This window comes from Protomyctophum parallelum, assembly GCF_964188405.1.
Source record: "Protomyctophum parallelum genome assembly, chromosome: 17".
Taxonomy (NCBI): Eukaryota; Metazoa; Chordata; class Actinopteri; order Myctophiformes; family Myctophidae; genus Protomyctophum; species Protomyctophum parallelum.
The window spans coordinates 34,010,409-34,029,038 of NC_139719.1; the positions used below are offsets into that span (position 1 = coordinate 34,010,409).

Here is an 18,630-nt window from a genome sequence, read left to right on the forward strand (position 1 = left end):
TTGCTTTCTATTCAATAACTGTAGTTGTTTTTAATTTAGTTAACTGTAGGCTACATATAAGCATATCCACATAACATTTGTTAACATTTTATCATTACTGTAAACTGTAAAAACAGTTTTTTCCCATTTTCTACTTTCTCTCACATACCCCTGTAGTGCCCTCTCACACACTGTACCCCTAGGGGTACACGTACGTACCCCCATTTGAGAATGAGTGGTGTACACAGTACGATGTCAGCAGCAGCCCACCACACAGTCTCCACAGAGACAGCGGTAAAGGGGTCAAATGACAGTGCCCTGGGGCACATGACCATGTGCATCAGTGTGGCTCACTGCACACTGAAAAACATGTGTCCTTCATGTACTATATACTATGTATGTGTTATGGTGTGACTGTCAAAGGATGGTGTGGACATGCTGTATCTGTGTGCAGTGCACACTGCATGCCTTTGCGCTATTGTGCAAATAAGTATATTTACTTAAGTACTGTACTTAAAGGGACATTTCACAGCAGGAAGAAACTGCAGTCACTCAATGTTAATAGTATCACATTCTTTAATGTGCACCCTATATGGCCAGAAAAATTATGAAGTCTGTGTGTTGGAAACACACAGACTGTTTGAAACAGAGTATTTCTACATTGCAGTAGAGTATTGATACTTTTACTTAAGTAGGCCTAAAACATGCAAGTACTTTTTCCACCATTGCAATTGTGCGTGTGTGCATGCGTGTGCATATGTGCATGCGTGCGTGCATACAATTCAATGTTTACATGCATGGCTGTGCATGTGCACATACAGTACACACATTTTTTTTCCTCTAACATTGTTTTAAATTAATTAATGTTTCTCTACAAACTCCACTGAATCGAACAATACCCTGAGGAGGCAATTACTACATGAGGAGAAATAGTCCAAATCTTAAGAGAGAATTTGGCGGCCAGCAGCACTGAGTCTAAAGTGCTGCGGCTGAATCATATGATCTCCCCGTGCCTTTAACGACTGATCAATTATTCACATGTTCCCTCCACTAATAAATGAACAGAGTCACACAGCTGAACAGAGACCCTCATTCACTGTGATTGCAGTGTTGCACGTACTAAGAATATTCTGAAAACAATATTCTGGGGGCAAAGCTGTAAATGAGCGGTTTGCAGGCTGCCGACCACATAAACACAACGTCCATGGATCGATTCCGGCTGGAAACCTGGGCTGCATCTCAGTCAATTCCTGTCTCTGAACACGGACCTATCTAAATAAAGCAAGTCTTCCCAAGAAAAAACATCTTTTATGAAAACAACACTCAATATGCCTGTCTTTAGCATATGTATGCAACATATCCCATTTATATAAAGCCAGATATCTTGCAATATAATAGGGGGTTTTCGATAGCATTAACCAATACTTGTGTGTGTAGTTTGCTTATTGTATTCTTTCTTTAAAAACCCACTTTATTTATATTTTCCACGTGCAAGACAATAAACATACATGTGCAATGTACACACACACACACACACACACACACACACACACACACACACACACACTGTTGGATTCTGTGAAAGCTCTGTTTCCATGGTAAAATGTAGAATATTCTGTTTTGAACATCAGCATGTATGAAGAGATATTTATAATCAGGTAATAAATATGTACAGTTAATAAACCAGCTCAAACTAACAATCTATTCATGGAACCGCACTCCCTTTGAATGTCATTGATCTGAACAAATACAGTTCTGTGTGCTATGAGCACTGGGATTAATAACTTGAATGCAATGCACTATAGAATACCCAATTATTAAAGCAACACAGAAATGGCTCACCTAGTGTAACTAGGTTCAGCGACATCACCATGTGAATAAATGCACATTTGTGTGTTATTCCACTTCCAAGCATATTTATTGGTTTTGGTTTGAGGGGTACTTTGCAACAGTACTCCCCCCCCCTAGCCCCCCCGCTCTGTCGGCATTTTTCACTGTGCCCGACTGGCCGTGTTTCCTCCATTTACAAACGGGCCTGCTCATTCAGAGCACTCATCATTTGTGCTCTGAATGACTGAATGTCCTGGAGCCGTTCACATCTTTTATTTCTTGACTCAAAGTCAAAGCGCGGGCACAGAGGACCTTGTGAATACAATATCACACAATAAACAGGCACAACACAGAAGTGTGCAGCCGGCATACACACATCTGTACATCCACACACACATGCAGACGCACGCATGCATTCGCCACAAACAGACTGCTTGTGTCCCGATGACTCCCCATACATGTACAAAATAACACAAATATAGTGCACACCATGCACACACAAACAACAACACATCCAACAACACTTCTAAAATACACACAAAAATGGAACAATGGGTAATAGAAAGAAAGCAAAAGAGCACCGCAGAGAGCAAGGTTGTCCACCGAGATGTTAGATTTGTTTGACATCCTCATCTCCCTGGGCTTTGACAACAGACGAGCCCGCAGACAATCGCGCCATTGTACTCCTCTTTTCATCTATTTCCCCTTTTGTTCCATCTCTCTACCATTCGGGGACAATCCGTGCTGCCATAAGCAAAGATAATAGGATTGTTTTTTTTGTTAAGGCATGCCCTGCCCTTTTCACACAAAGTTTCCTCCCTCTCATTCCCATCACCTCCAAGGACTGATGTGGAGCATAAAGGCAAATGATGGAACGGCAGGGCTGCTGTACGCTGCAAATTTACCCCATTAGATTTTTCATGTTTAATGCTGTGTTTTCCTCAGGGCTGTTATTTGTGCAGCTGTCACCGCATTATCGACACAAATGAGGCGACATCATTTGCTGTTCGTCTCTCGGTGCCCAGATGTGTCAATCAACCAGCACTCAAGGGACCCCCAACTCAGCATGGCCGGATATAGATTTTGTTCAGCAGACAGAGAAGCAGGGGAGGAGACAATAACAGACAACTCACACAGGGGCACATTTGGATTGATGTTTCTTGTGACTCAGCCCTCGGCCCTTTGATTGACAAGCAATACAATTAGGAAGGCGCGGAGGAGGAAACGGAAGCCTGTTATATCGCTCATCAATCCAATCCTCCCAGACCACCCTCTCTGGTCTCCACTCATCAGCTAATGGCTTCTCTCGCAATGTGCTTCCAGACTAATTTCAATACAGATACAGTATGATGTTCACACTAATACAAGGCCGGATAATGACACCAGATAGACAGACAGATGTGAACAGAAAAACAAACAGACAGACAAAGTGACAGAGGGAGGGAGGGAAAGGGTGAGGGAGAGAGTGAAAGAAAAGAGACTGACTGAAAAGGTGAGACAGACAGACATACAAACAGGGACAGCAAAAAAGGCATTTCAGTCAGACCAACCAAGCCTTGAACTTCAAAATATAGTACATCTGCGACACAAAACAACACGTTCAATGCAAGTGCCAAAATAAAGGAAACCTATATGGCTGTGAGTCAAAATCATATTATTACCTCTTGGTTTTACCTCTATATCAATTAAAATGCGGCTAAACTATCATCTGAAGATACAATTGGAACTCTACATAAGGTGCACACTTCAAAGCAGAGATTCTTACCACAGTACCAGACAGCCCACTTTCAGAACTCAACCTTAAAGGACCACTTCACCCCTTTTGCAACCAGATCTTGTTTTAATGATGGTTTGGAGACCAGAAACACTTTCCTGGGGGTTCTATGTGGGAAATATGTGTTTTTAGATATTTTAGTATTTCAAAGTGTCTTCTCACTTCCTTCCTGGACTACATGTTGTCTCAGTGGGGTGAGTGCACCAAAGCATTATGGTCATTGTAGTAATCCAGCAATCCAGTCAAAACACATACTACGGCCCAGGCCGTAGCGTAACGGTCTGGGCACCGGACTGGTGATCCAGTGTGTGCGGTGTGCCGCGGGGTCGACTCCCGAGCCCGACACGGCCTTTACCGCATGTCATCCCCCCATCTCTCTCCCGTTTCCTGTCAGCCTACTATCTGTCCCTTAAAAAATCAATAAAAGGCGTAAGCCGCAAAAAAATATCTTAAAAAAAAACTAAAAAACAAAACAAACACATACTACATAATTTTTCTGGTCATAGAGTACACATTTCTAATTGTGCCTCTGTTATCTACTACAAATACTATTAACATTGAGTGACTGGAGTTTCTTCCAGCTGTGAAATGTCCCTTTAAGAAATAGAGGGCAGCGGAGATGATGAGCACAAAGATTAGGCTGAGTCACCTAAACCTCATCCAAATTGAACGGCGCTTGTTGTGACGGGTAGACAAACTGTAGTGCTGTTTTGGTCTCTCTATCCACACAGGGGCTGGGCGTGAGCTTGTATTTTCTGAAAGTGTTACCTCATAAAGGTTATCCGGTCTCATAAAGCCCGGTCTTTACCAAGACAGGGCTCAGCTGGAAAAAGGCTTGTGTTAAGAGTAGGTTTAAAGGACCATACCGGTGGTCTGGCATGTTTTTGCACATTGAGTGTGACTCACAATGTACTCAACATTACAGGCGACTATTTTCCAAAGCATGCTGTGGTTTGTTTCATTTGCGAGGAAGCAATTGGAATCAATTCATTTCAGTATGAGTTCAGGGGGTCCCCAGCAAAATGAGGTAGAAGGTAGTTGAAACATTTAAGCTCCAATTTTATTTTTAGCTATTCGGAATTAGCCGATTCACAAGCTTGTTGCAAGCTGGATCCCATTTGCCCTATGCTGCATTGTGTACACAGCTTTGTGAAATGTGAATAATGCATTATTCATAATCCAACAACTTATGAACATATATTTTCCACCCGCCCCTGCTACTGTGCCAATAAACCCAACGTTCAACTGTGCTCTTCGTAGAGCATGTAGTGTAGATGACTGACAGGGTCAGTAACATACAGTACAGCCCCCACCACTCTAAAAGCAGAAACCTGGCCGCAGTGACCGGGACCACTGACCAGAGACTGTCATCATCACTTCTCTCTCTCCCTCTCGCTCTCTCTCCACAAAAGAGAAGCGAGGAGTGGAGAAGAGGAGAAGCAGGATAGCCAAAGGATCAATACAGCATGGCCTGCTATTGGATTCCTGGCCTGCAGCTGTGCCATTCAGCAAAGAGTGAGAAAGAGAGAGAGAGAGAGAGAGAGAGAGAGAGAGAGAGAGAGAGAGAGAGAGAGTGACACAATCAGAGAAAGGGGAGTAGAAATAGTGATAGTGAGATGGCCAGAGCAGAGAGAGGGGAAGCATGAGCCTGTGATGGAGAAAGAGAAGGTAGACAAAGGAAGTAAGGCGGATGGGGGCGGGGGAAGAGAGCAACTGAAGGGAAACACGTTTTCTCTCTGTGGAGGTGGCCGAGTTACACGGCCAATGGTTATACTCTATACATGCCCACCCTGTACTGCCTTCCTGCCCCCCGTCCGCCTGCCTGATTGCCTGGTACACATTTGTGTCAGAGTTGAGAGGAGCAGCGCATGAGAGGAGCACAGCCGGTGAGAAGTGTTTGATCTCCCAGCCCTGCCTCTTTGATGCACCAAGTGGAAACACACTGCAGACTGGAGGAACAGAGACAGGGGAGATAATGTTTAATGTGATGTTAAGGAGTGTGTATGCATGTGTGCGTGTGTGTGTGTGTGTGTGTGCGTGCGTGCGTGCACATCTGGACTCATTTGAAGCTATGGAATTAATTAATATGAAGTGTGCGACGATGACTATGCAAATCTGGTCAAAACTTTGCCTGGAGTCCATACTGAGAATACTGTACATACATCCCAGTATAGGCTGGGTAAAATGTATAAGAGTATCCAGACATGAAGGCTCAAAATCCTTCTTGAACTTCCCCCATGAGGATTAATGGAACATCTGAGCCGCAAAAGCTTCATGTCCACAAATTATGACATTTTAAGATTCACTCTGGGTCCGACATATGAATGCTGAGATAATCTACGGGCTCTGACGGTATTCTGACAAATCCTTCTGTATCCTACTGTTTCTTATCTTCTTGCATGGTCTCCATGTCTTCACCTCATATTTTTCTTTAGTCCTTGCACCTCACCTCTCCTCTCTGATTTTCCACCTTCCTCATTGCCCTTTCTTACCGACCAAACTTTATGTATAGGCTGGGGTCTACACACATACCACAATACCACATGTGGAAAACCTTACCCTGTGATAAAAGAAACTCCCAGCCTCATGCAATTAGGAAATTGCAGCAGTCAATACTGAGACTTTGATTGATTCTTTTGCAATTAAGTTTGCAGCCCTAGTCCCCAATTCACCCCGCCCCTTCCTCTTCACTTTCTCTCTTTTAGCCTCCATCCTCTCACCTCTAACACATCTCTCCTCTCTCCTCTTGACCTGTCAGGATGATTTCAGGCCTGTTGTGTCTACCCTGACTTAACACGGCGTGACTGCAGGAGTAATTACGACAGCATTTGCCTCTCCCCCTGGTAACCTCGCCGCCTATCATCATCCAAAAGGCTTAACCCTGCTCTCCATGCTCACACGTGGGGGATGGACCAGACAACAACCCGTGCGGCAGGAAAACCATTAACCCGCAATTAAATTACCCTCAGCCTAACAATGGATGAGTGACATTTAAATCCACCAATCGAACGGCTGGGGGGATTAGGCACAATGAGCATGCACGTCTCTTGGGGGCGTCTTATCGTCTAAATATGACAACCTGGATAAAGGCGGCGTCAGTTAGTTGAGTGCTTTGCCGTATCTACTGGTGAAGCAGATTTATTTTAACCATTACTCAGACAGTCAGACTCATCTTTTGTTAAGCCCAGGTGTGTTACAGGGCGAAAGAACGTAGCTTAGGGTAGAGCAGAGGGGGAGCATTGCATTACGTTTGCGGTGGCTTTCTTTGTCGCAAATGATACACTGTGGCTTGTCTAGTTTCAGGCACTCATCTTAAAGTGGTCAGACACGCTAAAACCTTTTTTCTTTTCTTTTGGGTATTAACTGAGATCTAGGTGTTGTTTGAGATAGCAGACAATAGGACTAGTCATTAGAGCAAACAATAAGTACACAGGCCCGGCTTAATGCACAGGCTTTAGGGGCTGCAAACCAGGCTGCAAACCAGGTCACCACGGGAAGCAAACGCCTGGTAAGAAAAGAGAGAAAGACCGGACTGTTGCAGTAAAACTACTGTCCAGGGGCTGCCAAAGTTGCAGTACATCGGTGCCAACAAATCACCGAACCTGGTTATAGCCAGAGTACCACAAGGGGTTAATCCGGCCCTGAAGTGCCTCTATTGAACTGACAGTGACAGTGACTCGGGAGGTAGAGCAGACGCCTAGGAATCGTAAGATAGATACTAATTGTTTGGATGCAGAGCTCCCTCTCCACTAGTAGGGTGGGCGAAGAAGAACTGTATAGGGGTTTCATTACCCTAGACTGTACGTAAAGAAAGAGTAAAAACAACACTTGGGGAAATGGAGTTCTGGTTCAATGGAGTTCACTCTAGGGTTGGGTGATAACATTTATTTACCAATAGGATAGACTGAACATGTTTAACACGTTTTAATCTCAAAACCAAGATAACTAAAACAATCGTAATTTCATTTTTCACCAAATTCATGCCAATGCTATCACTCCCACTTTAACTTGTGGTTCACTAAATGACTTGAACTTGAACTTGAATTCAATAAATGAATGGGCATGGAAAACATTGTTGAATTGTGTAAATATGGCTTATCGAGGCATGCTTGCTCCAGAAATACCAGAGATAACGTGTCATTCGGCTCTACTCTGTTTTCAGCGTGAGGTGAAGTTAACCTTGGATGGCACAGCCAACGGACTTGCATTTGTCACAACAGGAGACGAAATGAGTGTCTAGAGGAGAATGGACATGTGATAATGATGTGACCGGGGGTAAGAAAATAGGTTTTGAGGAGTAATATGTAAATCAATCAAACATTAAGTTAAAAAACGACTATTGTAGAGGGAGTCTCTTCTCAAACATGAACATGAATGGATCGCAATGGAAACAATCTGTAAGCTTTTTTGCGTTATCCTATCCTGATTATGGTGGGTCAGATGTTTGTTACATTATGTATGTATGTACCTGTTCTTCCAAAATCTGCTTCAATATGACATAACGTTCGAATTGCCATTGGGCACTGGACACCTCAGGGTCATATGAGACGCACGCACGCACGTACGCAAACACACACACACACACACACACACACACACACACACACACACACGCGGTGGCGGTTGTCCAGGATCGCCACAAAAGGCCTCTGCCCGGGCTGGAGCTGGCCTGTTCTGACATCACAACACCCCATATTTGGGCATGCCTGACACAGAACTTCATATAGGAATAACGGACACAGATACAGAAATGTATAGGCATAAAAGGGACACAGACAGATGGGTGGAACGGGTACTCTCATGGATCTCCAACTTCCATCATTACTGACTCGGTGCTCTATAGCCGGGCACCGGTCTAGTTGTCTTAAATAATAGACTTAAACTAGAAAAACACACGGACGGACGGAGTGCAAAACATACTCTCTCCCCATGCCTTCGGCCTGGTGGAGACAATAAATCAGCAGGGGCACGGTAATATCCACCACAAACACAATATTCGTATTCAAAGGGACAACAACTTACTTCATGGGTTTGAACAGAGCCTGTCCGTAGTTCTGGAAGGTCAGAATTAGCTTCAGCTGGGTGCCTCCAGATTTCATTGCTGTGGGTTGACAGAGACAACGGTGTGATTTAGCAATTGACTGCAGGCTATGCGGATATTAACCAGTAGTGTCCCTATTCTGGGCATATCACAACAGGCGAAGATTTGGCAAAAATGGTGTACATTTAATGACAGGTCTACAAGCTCACAACATGGAGGAAAAAGTAGGGACTATTTAATAATAATAATAATAATTTGGACCCAATATAGCATTAAGTATACCGGTATTATTATTTTTTGATTATCTCTTGTATTATCTCTTGGGGTGTTTTTTGTCACTGTGTATACTGTATTAATTTGCAAATAGATGAAATGTGTCCTCTACATTTTACCCATCCTAGGCGCAGTGAGCAACCGTTGGTTGTGGCACTCAGAAAGCATGGGTTAGGTGTCTTTCTCAGGGACACGTGGGGGAGGCCTTGAAGTGAACCTGGGACCTTTGGTTTCCCAGGTGGACTGTCTATTCAGCTATAGCAGCCCCTATAACAGACCCTAGAGGCCCATGGCCCATGGTACAGTGTATTGGGTTTAAGTGGTTATGCCTGATTCATACTTGGTTGGGCGACGTGTGTAATTAAGTATAACTCAGGCTTTATGCTGTGGGCGAGGATTGCCCTAACACTGGCATCATGGTGTAAGATTGGATTGTTTTGCAACAGATGCCCGTAATGGAATATTTATATGGAGTTATGATGACACATGGCTACAGGAACATGCTACCAAGCATGACATGAGTCACATGACAAGACTGGAAATCATGTTGCAACAATGATGAACAAAAAGATTGCAACAATGGTCCTAACTTCCGTCCTAACAAAACAAATATTCACCGTTTGCAAGATGTGTAATTGTGTGTGTGTGCGTGCGTAGTGCAGTATATTACAATTTTTCAAACGGATATTGTGAAATTTGTGAGGACCATTTCCCTGGTCCTCACAAGACAAATGGTTGTTTTATGGCTACAAAAGATGTTTAGAGTTAGTTTACACAATTAGAAAATGATTCAGATTGGCGTTAGCTTTAAGAGCTCGTAGATCTGCTATTTTTCTGCTGTAAGTTACGGTTAAAATGTCAAATAAAATTGCTGATGTCCTCACAAGTATATTAATACACGTGTGTGTGTGTGTGTGTGTGTGTGTGTGTGTGTGTGTGTGTGTGTGTGTGTGTGTGTGTGCGTGTACAGTGTTTGTGTGTTTGTGCTTTGAAACGGGAGAGAGACGGCGGGTGCTGATGTCACAGTGTTTGTTCGAAGGGAAGGGAGGAGGGTTAGGAGGTGAAGGACAGTCAGTGCTGTTGCTTTCCACCACTGTTTACTCTCTCTCTCTCTCTCTCTCTCTCTCTCTCTGTAATCTCTATTGGAGCTCCCTCTCTCTCTTCCTCTGTTGACCATCTCTCTCTCTACCAATTCTTAGCTTGTACTCAGTCATCGCCTGCCTTGCTCTTTCTCTCTCATTCTCTTGGTTTATACAAATCCTCATGTCTGACCATCCTAGTATATGAGACTGTATAGGCCTACTACATATGACATCATATCATACCGTTTCATTCCTCTCTTTCGGTTGACATTCTATTTATCCACAGTTTATCCTACAGTGACACTGACAGTGACAGGGAAGCTTATAAGTATAGGCCTATTTTATATTTCGGCTATTAAAAAAATAACCAATCTAATTTCTTCGCATTGTGACAAATGTAATACAATAGATGCAAATCTTCTTCATAGCTTCGCCCTTTGCCCTCGGATACAAAGATATTGGATTAAGATATTTGAGACGCTCTCTGATATTTTGAGTATTCATATTGACCCCGATCCTGTACTAATAATTCTGGGTTTGTCAGACTCCATGCCTATGTTGACAAGAGCACAGAAACTCTTCTCATAATCAGACCATATAGAGCACCGAAGTCCTGGCGTAACTCGCTCATCCCTTCGATTCCCCTGGTTCACGGAAGTAATTTCTCTATGGAGAATAACATGGGGTGATCTTAATATCGTCTACTATAAGCGTTGTGGTCCAAAAATAAACAAGCTGTCTCGGCTTTATTGTCACGGAGGTGTCTCTGTATCGTTTGCAACAGTCAGTCACTCATATATAATATGATACAGTCTGCTTCTAGCGAAAATGTAACTAATTCAGTAGCAGTAACATTAGCGTTTTCTCTCAGTCAGTTGATTCTTCATATCCATATGAGTGAAGCGGCCGGGATGACATGTTCATTTTTCAAACACAGTTCTTATATGAAGCAATCTAAAAATCCTCCTATGGTGATTTCAATGCAACTAAAAAAATACATGAACCTGGGGACTGACGCCCTCTACTGAAAGTGACGTCAGACTTCGGTGCTCTATTATGGTCTGATTACAGCGAAAAAACTAATTCTGACACACTGGAAGAAGGAGGAGGCTCCTGCATTTAAGCACTGGTTAAATGAAATGACTAGTACACTTCATCTTGAGAGAATAAGGTATTTCCTGAGAAACAGGGGGAGCCAGTTTGATAAGGTTTGGCTGCCCCTTGTCCATTACCTGAGTAGAAACGATTAATAGACAGGATACCATTGATATGGTTGACTGTACGCCATTTTCTTTTCAGATGTTTTCCATGAGCTTTCTATCATCTTATTATAGTATGCAGTGTCACTGAGCAGTATGGGTGGGAGGGTTAAGGGATTTCTTTCTCTTTTTTGTCTTGTCTATTTTTTCTTTCATTTTGTTTCATAAAAAAAATATTTCATATCATAATGTTTGTAATAATTTATAATCTGTTCAATAAAAACATATTTGAAAAAAAAAAAAAAAAAAAAAAATCTACAAGCTCACAGTGCTTTGCATTGCGATGTGTTTTGAGCTTGAAGATCTACCAAAACATTAAGGACCACATCACCTATATTCAGCATATCTTCATATAAATGGTCAGTAGGCAGGTTTGTGAACTGTTCATAGCTCACCAATGAGACACAGAGCAAGTAGATGGAAATTGTGCCATCTCATAATGAGCATTAGTGAGGACCAATTACATGAAGATAAGGTTGAAAATGTGTGAAGTGCTTCTTTAAGCACTAAAATCTCTCATAGACACACATTGGCAGAAACGACGACAGAGGAGCCAGCGGCCTGACGATCAATTCCACACAGTGTTTTGGTGGCCTTTGGCTGGGGCCAAGGCTTCTCTTGTTCTTCCTGGTGTTTTTCTCAGGGAAAACATTAGACAGCTCTCAGTATTGATCTAGGGTCTTTTTCTATTTTTACTCTCAGACTCAGTCAATGATGATGACAAGATAATGGTTTACAGGAGAAGACAAAAAGCGAGTTCAAGCTCACGCCACCCACCCGTGTGTGTGTGTGTGTGTGTGTGTGTGTGTGTGTGTGTGTGTGTGTGTGTGTGTGTGTGTGTGTGTGTGTGTGTGTGTGTGCGTGTGCGTGTGCGTGTATGTGTGTGTGTGTGTGTGTGTGTGTGTGTGTGTGTGTGTGTGTGTGTGTGTGTGTGCTAGCGTGCTGGTTTGCGAGGGAATCGCATTGTATACATTGTATTTATGCACTGTATATGCATGAATGCCTATGCACTTGCCTATGCGTGATATTTAGTCAAACGAGAGTGTGTCAGGCCAAGAGTCATTGTGTAGAGCTGACAAGTACACAGCCCATACTGTGGCGATCATGCAAATGCAGACACATTCACCATGATTGTCCACCTACATCAACATCAACAGAGCCTTCACTTACAACTGATTTCCCTATGGAAACGTCAACTCTCTTCACTCTACTGTACATACAATACAGTTTTGCGGCATTGGCTTTTGCATTGGCAGGGTTAGTGTTGCACTGGCAATGGGAGCAGAGCAGAGGCAAGGAGTGGTCTGATGAGACAATGAAATCTAAACCACAAAGAATGGTTTTGTGTAGATGAAAATGGCTAAAGCAACCAAAACTACAGCATTATGATTTCTTCTGTTAATATTTGTGTCAAATGAGTTACTACTACTGCCTCCAAACTGTTGGAATAACGAGGACTTTTATTTTGTCTTTTTTTCCACACACTGTGAAGATGCGCTCCCACATGGAGATGCCCGGGAGCACTTAGGGATTCGGTTCCTTGCTCAAAGACACCTAGGCAATGCCTACTGTAGATTAACTGACACCTCTCCAGCTACCAGTCCACTCCACACTCCATATTGTGGTCTGCGCTGGACCCTCCGGTTCCAAAACCAAGTCCCTACAGACTGAGCTACTGCCGCCCCATGTCAGTCTCGACTGCCCTGCATATCAATCTAGCCTATGCTGCATAAGTCGGCCATGCTGTTGGCGATAAACACTGCTTAAAAAGGTTTAGTATATAATACATCCAAGTCCCTATTCTATCCTTAAATGTAGATAATCACCGACTGCTGCTGGCTTCTATTGGTATTCCACCCCAGGGTTCTGCTATGGCTCTGTAATTACTGGACTAGCATGTATTTAGATGGCCAAGCAGCAAGCCTGAGAACAGCTTCAACCAGTCAGGCCTGAGAGACACACACAGAATTACAGATGGAAATAGGAAAGCAGAAACACACAGATACAGAAAGAAAGAAAGAAAGAAAGAAAGAAAGAAAGAAAGAAAGAAAGAAAGAAAGAAAGAAAGAAAGAAAGAAAGAAAGAAAGAAAGAAAGAAAGAAAGAAAGACCTTATTCTGTAATAATTTACAACAAAGATCATATACTTTTATACAGAGCTAATCAGTTCTCGCTAAGTATTTAATCTTAGCTCTAGGGCAATGTTGTTGTTATTGTTGGGTTCTACTTTTTTTCATAAACCAGAAATCTGCTACTGCTCCTCTTAACAGCGAGTGTGACTGTGTGTGGGAACATTCAGGTGATAATCTAAAAAATTATAATACCGGTACTTAATGTTATATTCTACCTATGCAACTTTGTGTGGGCTTTCACCGGGCCATATTGGTAGTGTCCTCCATAAGCACCTGTGGCTTTCTGCAAAATGTCAGAGACTGCACAGTCAAAGAAAGAACCTTGCATCATATGAGTTGGATCCAGTGCATGAACAGCAGGTGTTTATATTCTACTCCATTTCGTGGGAGGCCATGAGGGAACTTGCAGCTTATCACCAGTCCCTCATCCAATATTGTAGGCCAGGAGGCCAGTATGTTGATCACATTCAACATTGATTCAACATCCAGCATGATTCCACCAGCTGTGTGTGTGTGTGTGTGTGTGTGTGTGTGTGTGTGTGTGTGTGTGTGTGTGTGTGTGTGTGTGTGTGTGTGTGTGTGTGTGTGTGTGTGTGTGTGTGTGTGCGTGTTTTATGCACTTGTCTGTTGCTTGTGAGATAAACAGCATGCTTACCCAATACCCATCAAACAACCTACCTCCATTTGTCTATCCATTTATCAGCACTACCTACAGCAGGGGTCCTCAACTAGAAATGCTGAAGGTCCACAAATAATTTTTGAATAAGGCCATGGTCCAGTCTCATGCGCGCGCAAATACAATTGCGGGTCTCGGGACACGTGGGCCCCACAGGGTGGGGCTGCCCCCCTCGCCCCCCACCCCTAGAAACAGCTATGCCTGTTTAGTACAGTCAAACCAAGCTTATACAAATCGGGTTCCATCCAACCAACCAATACTGTGGTGCAGACTATGAAAATATATTTTTTCACTTTGACAAATATTCATTATTCATCTCCAAAAATCAAATTTTGTTCACACATTCAACTGAATGTGTGAACATGTCACTGCGACCCCATCTAACAGCTAGTAGTGAGCCAGTCAGCGCAACATTGTCATCATGACATGCCGGCCCATAATACACAGGCACACACAATCAGTCGGTCCACATTCAGAGCGTTAATTGCATTGCTCGGCATTGAGCGGAGAATTCAACTCGCGGTCGCGGTGACTCTTTATTCTATAATTTCTCCAGGGTCCGCAGAGAGGTGCGCCGCGGTCCGGTCATGGACCGCGGTCCGCCTGTTGAGGACCACTGACCTACAGCTTGATATGCACAATTACCTTGAATCTTGCATTAACAGTAGATTTGTTACTGGATAGTACTGTGGCATGTTATAAACAAGGCACTAAGATGTGTCATTTTAATCTCATCGGTTCTCAGTGTGAATAGAAAACAACTGTATCTGACAGCGAGGTCCTGCTACTCTTCTCTCCCAAGAGACTTTCAACACATCTGAGACTACTTAGATCTGAGTTGCTTTTCATTATGTAGCCTACACACAATAATGACAGCATCATTTCGTCTTTTTGTGTTTAGAATGCATGATATCACACTAACTATAGACACACAGTGACACAAAATGGCACATGATTTTTTTAAAGGTTTCCAAGATATGTGCAGTCAGGTGTTCAGGGGATTTTTTAGTGTATCTAATGGTAACTAATTTCATTTTAAATGACCCACCGACGCTTGTGATTCTCTGGGAGACCAGGTCCTTGAGCAGAGCATCGATGACCGGGTTGTGTCTGGAGTACAGCTCATATCGATTAATCCCAATGTGGAAACGGAGCCAGTTGGGGTAGGACTCGGCCGTCAGCTCCCCTGTAGGGCTGAACTCCTCCACGGTGCCTTCACCATGCCTGGTAGGATGGAGGAGGATGTCAGTGGATTCAAAGGTTTTCAAAAGGATGAGCATTGCTGTAATGGGTGAACGATTCCACGCCATTAGTCCATGTAGGCTAGATGAGGTGTAATAATACACATAAACTATGTGCACATAATAAAGCCAACATGTTTTGATGGCTTACCTGGATGGAGGTCTAGATATTCAGAGATTTATTTATTTTTATATATAAAATATGTTTAATTAGCTTAGCTGTTGAGCTCAGCTACATTGATCAGTTAATTTCCAAGAACAAATGTTGCCACAGATTGGTAATTGGGAAATGTATCTTAATTTAGGCTACAATAGTTGCAATGAGAACTGGCAGTTAACATTGCTTTATAGGAGCATTTATTTTGCAACTTTTATGTAGGCTATAAATTAAGCATATACTGTATACACATGTGTGTGCATTATGCATAGATATATAGCCTACTATAAAAAATTATATCGTTATAATATAGTTAGTTATATCTTACTAGATAGGCATATATTTTTAGACTATATTTTTAGATAATTATATTTAAAATTATAATAAAAATGCAGTGCTATAAGTAGCTTACAATCAATTAAGCCTACTCTTTGTATAAAAGGTGATAATATAGCCTGCAAGTCACATGTATTTTATTAATATTGCACTTTTACCATTCCTGATTGTCTGCGGCTTTGGGGTCAAATCTGATGTCCGTGTTGACGTTGAACAGCGTGTCCTCGTCTGTGAGCGGCGGTAATGCTCTTTTATATAAGGGATGTTCGTAGAGAGCCGACAACCTTGAACCTCTCAACGCCACGTTATTCTTGGTCACTGCGGTGTCCGGGATAAAGTGTCTTTTTTTGTCACCTTGATTTTGTCTCTTTTTGTCACCCTGCAGCTCTAGTCGCCTATAGCCCTCCGTCTTATCCCCTGCAGGTCCCAGCGGTATCTTCTCTAGAGAATGGGAAGAGACATTTGAGCTGGGTTCGTTGCTGAAGTCCTGGAGGATCCGCAGGGTGTGCTTGTTAGGCCAGCTCTGCTTCCCCCAGTTCTGCGGCTCCTCGCTCGGCGTGTGCGAGCAGGAGCAGCCGCCGCCGCTGCGCCTCTCCAGCTTCGGTAACAAGTCTATCATGATGTGCATTGAGCATGCAACGAGAAACACCATGAGGATCAAAACGCGAAATTTGCGAAAGAGTATCATCTTCATCGTCTCCCTTTTCAGCAGATGTGAGTATTTACTGCAAATGATCAACACGCAGATGAACAGGCTGACTACATCGCTGATTATGTTTATCACGCTGGACGCCAATCTAAAGAAATACACGTTGAACACGTAGTAACCATCTTCACTTGCCGTTTTGAGTAAAGGCTTCAGTGTTCAGGCTGTGCGTTTTCAACATCAGACACCCGGGTCTGTGTGCGGGCGAATCTCAGCTAAATCTCAGTCGCAAAATCACACGCAGTCACTCAGGTAAAACAGGTCCAATCGGTTCAGAGTAGACCAACGGTCGACTTGCGCAAGCCATAATTCTCTCCCAACATTCTCTCCCTCTCTCCTCCTCTTATCCTACTTTAAACGTGATAACGCTAGATCCTAGGTTATTATAATAACTGCTAAATTCTACCAACTCGTCAACGTGGAGTAAATTATCCTTTATAAACCTGCGTGTCCACGAAGTGGGGAGGAGGGGGGCGGCGCGCATCAGCCGTGGAACGGAACGGGTTATCGCGGATCAGATGGCAACGAGCGAGAAAGCGGCCCAGATAAAACGTAGACTAAACGATATCGGATTGAAATAATATTTTTGGGGGAAAGTCCCGGAAAAGTATAGCCGACGTGACTCATCCACCTCAGCAATCCAACATGCGTAATATTTTCACATTCCACATCGGATAGTCCCGACAGAGTGCCCGAGGCGAGCCAAAGAATATTTTACACAGGTGCAGGTTCGTTTCGTTTCCCTCAGGAGACAGACCTGGGCCAGGCAGCCTCCCCTTAGTGCTAAGAAAAGAGAATCCGACTCTCTTGCATGTGTGAATCAGGGTGGGTGTGTTAAATATTATGATGAAGCCAGAACTAGATCCAGCCTTTGCGCAGCGTCACCGTGTAGAGATTGGCTGAGAGATGCGAGAGAGAGTCAGAGACAGAGACAGCGAGAGAGAGAGTCAGAGAGAGAGAGAGAGAGAGAGAGAGAGAGAGAGGGAGAGAGAGAGAGAGAGAGAGGGAGAGAGCAAGAGAGAGGGAGAGAGGAGGAGAGGGGGGGGGGGGGGGGTGTATGTGAAAGCTGAAGTGCTCAGTGCTCGTTTGTATTCCTCTTGGAATGGGTCCTCGGCTCCTCGCTGCACATCCAGCCTGTGCAAGAAGAGGGCGTCTCATCCCACTGGCTGGCCAATATTCAATTCAATCTGCCGCAAAGCCTATGAAGCTCCTCTTATTTTTTTCTTCTTCTTTTTTTCTGAAATTCATCTGTTGGATTCCCTTTGAAATTTCTCCTCTGAGACATGAGCCCATCCGTCGATGATACATTATACAGGGCTATTAGACCGCTGCAAAGGGATAAAGATTGAGTTCCACCCTTCACTACTGCCACTCAGAAACGATCACATCTTAAATTTTCAATATTATCCAAACGCTGCATGAAATGAATACCATAAAGTAGCTTTCAGCACTGTGGTTCTCCGAGCAATCGATTAAAAAAACACAATAATCCATCTAGGCCCATCTTATGCTACAAGGGCTACCCAGGGGCCTGACACTTTGGGGACCCATGGCCAGACCCCAAAATGAAAGTGTTAATATAATAAAAGTCTACCAAATAATACAATATGCTAGTATATTATAGAGATATTTTATTTATCGTTCGTAAATATAATTCTCTTCTCTTCTTTTGTTTACTTATTGGAATGCAATAAATACGGCTATTCCTGTAGGCCTATAGATCAAACACTTTAAAATGCATTTGTCGCACTCCCATTTTCTTCCTGGAAATAAAAGTGTTTGGGTTTCCGAGGCTACACGCCCATCTGCTTAGAAAGAATATTGTCTTCAATATAGATCATAGAGATGTATTTTCATATTAAGGAGTCTCTAGCCATGATTCATGACTCTCGTATTCATACGAGAGTCATGACGCAACTTCACCCTGGTTTTTGCGAACGCTACATTTACAAAGAATTAAAATATATAAACATTCGCATTTCAAATATAAAGTACTCACAAAGTGTCCCACGGGTGTTAGTTAGTAGCAGTGCCAGCGATTAGAATTTCTGCATCCCGCGTTGTTTAATAAAAAGCATTTTTATCCAAGGTGTTATTTTGCCATTGGCTTTCAACTACGCGCCCCTATCGGTCGGGAGGAGGGTG

General features: G+C 43.2%; 1 protein-coding gene across 1 annotated transcript in view; it reads right to left on the minus strand.

Moving 5' to 3' along the window:
* Window positions 1-17,282, minus strand: part of fam20cb (FAM20C golgi associated secretory pathway kinase b) — a 69,663-nt gene extending 52,381 nt beyond the window's left edge. The window contains exons 1-3 of the mRNA XM_083786790.1: window positions 15,938-17,282; window positions 15,094-15,269; window positions 8,606-8,684 (exon numbers count right to left, since the gene is read on the minus strand). Of these exons, the coding sequence (XP_083642916.1) occupies window positions 8,606-8,684; window positions 15,094-15,269; window positions 15,938-16,473 (791 nt within the window). The 5' untranslated portion in view covers window positions 16,474-17,282. The remainder of the gene's footprint in view (window positions 1-8,605; window positions 8,685-15,093; window positions 15,270-15,937) is intronic.
* Window positions 17,283-18,630: the final 1,348 nt, after the last annotated feature.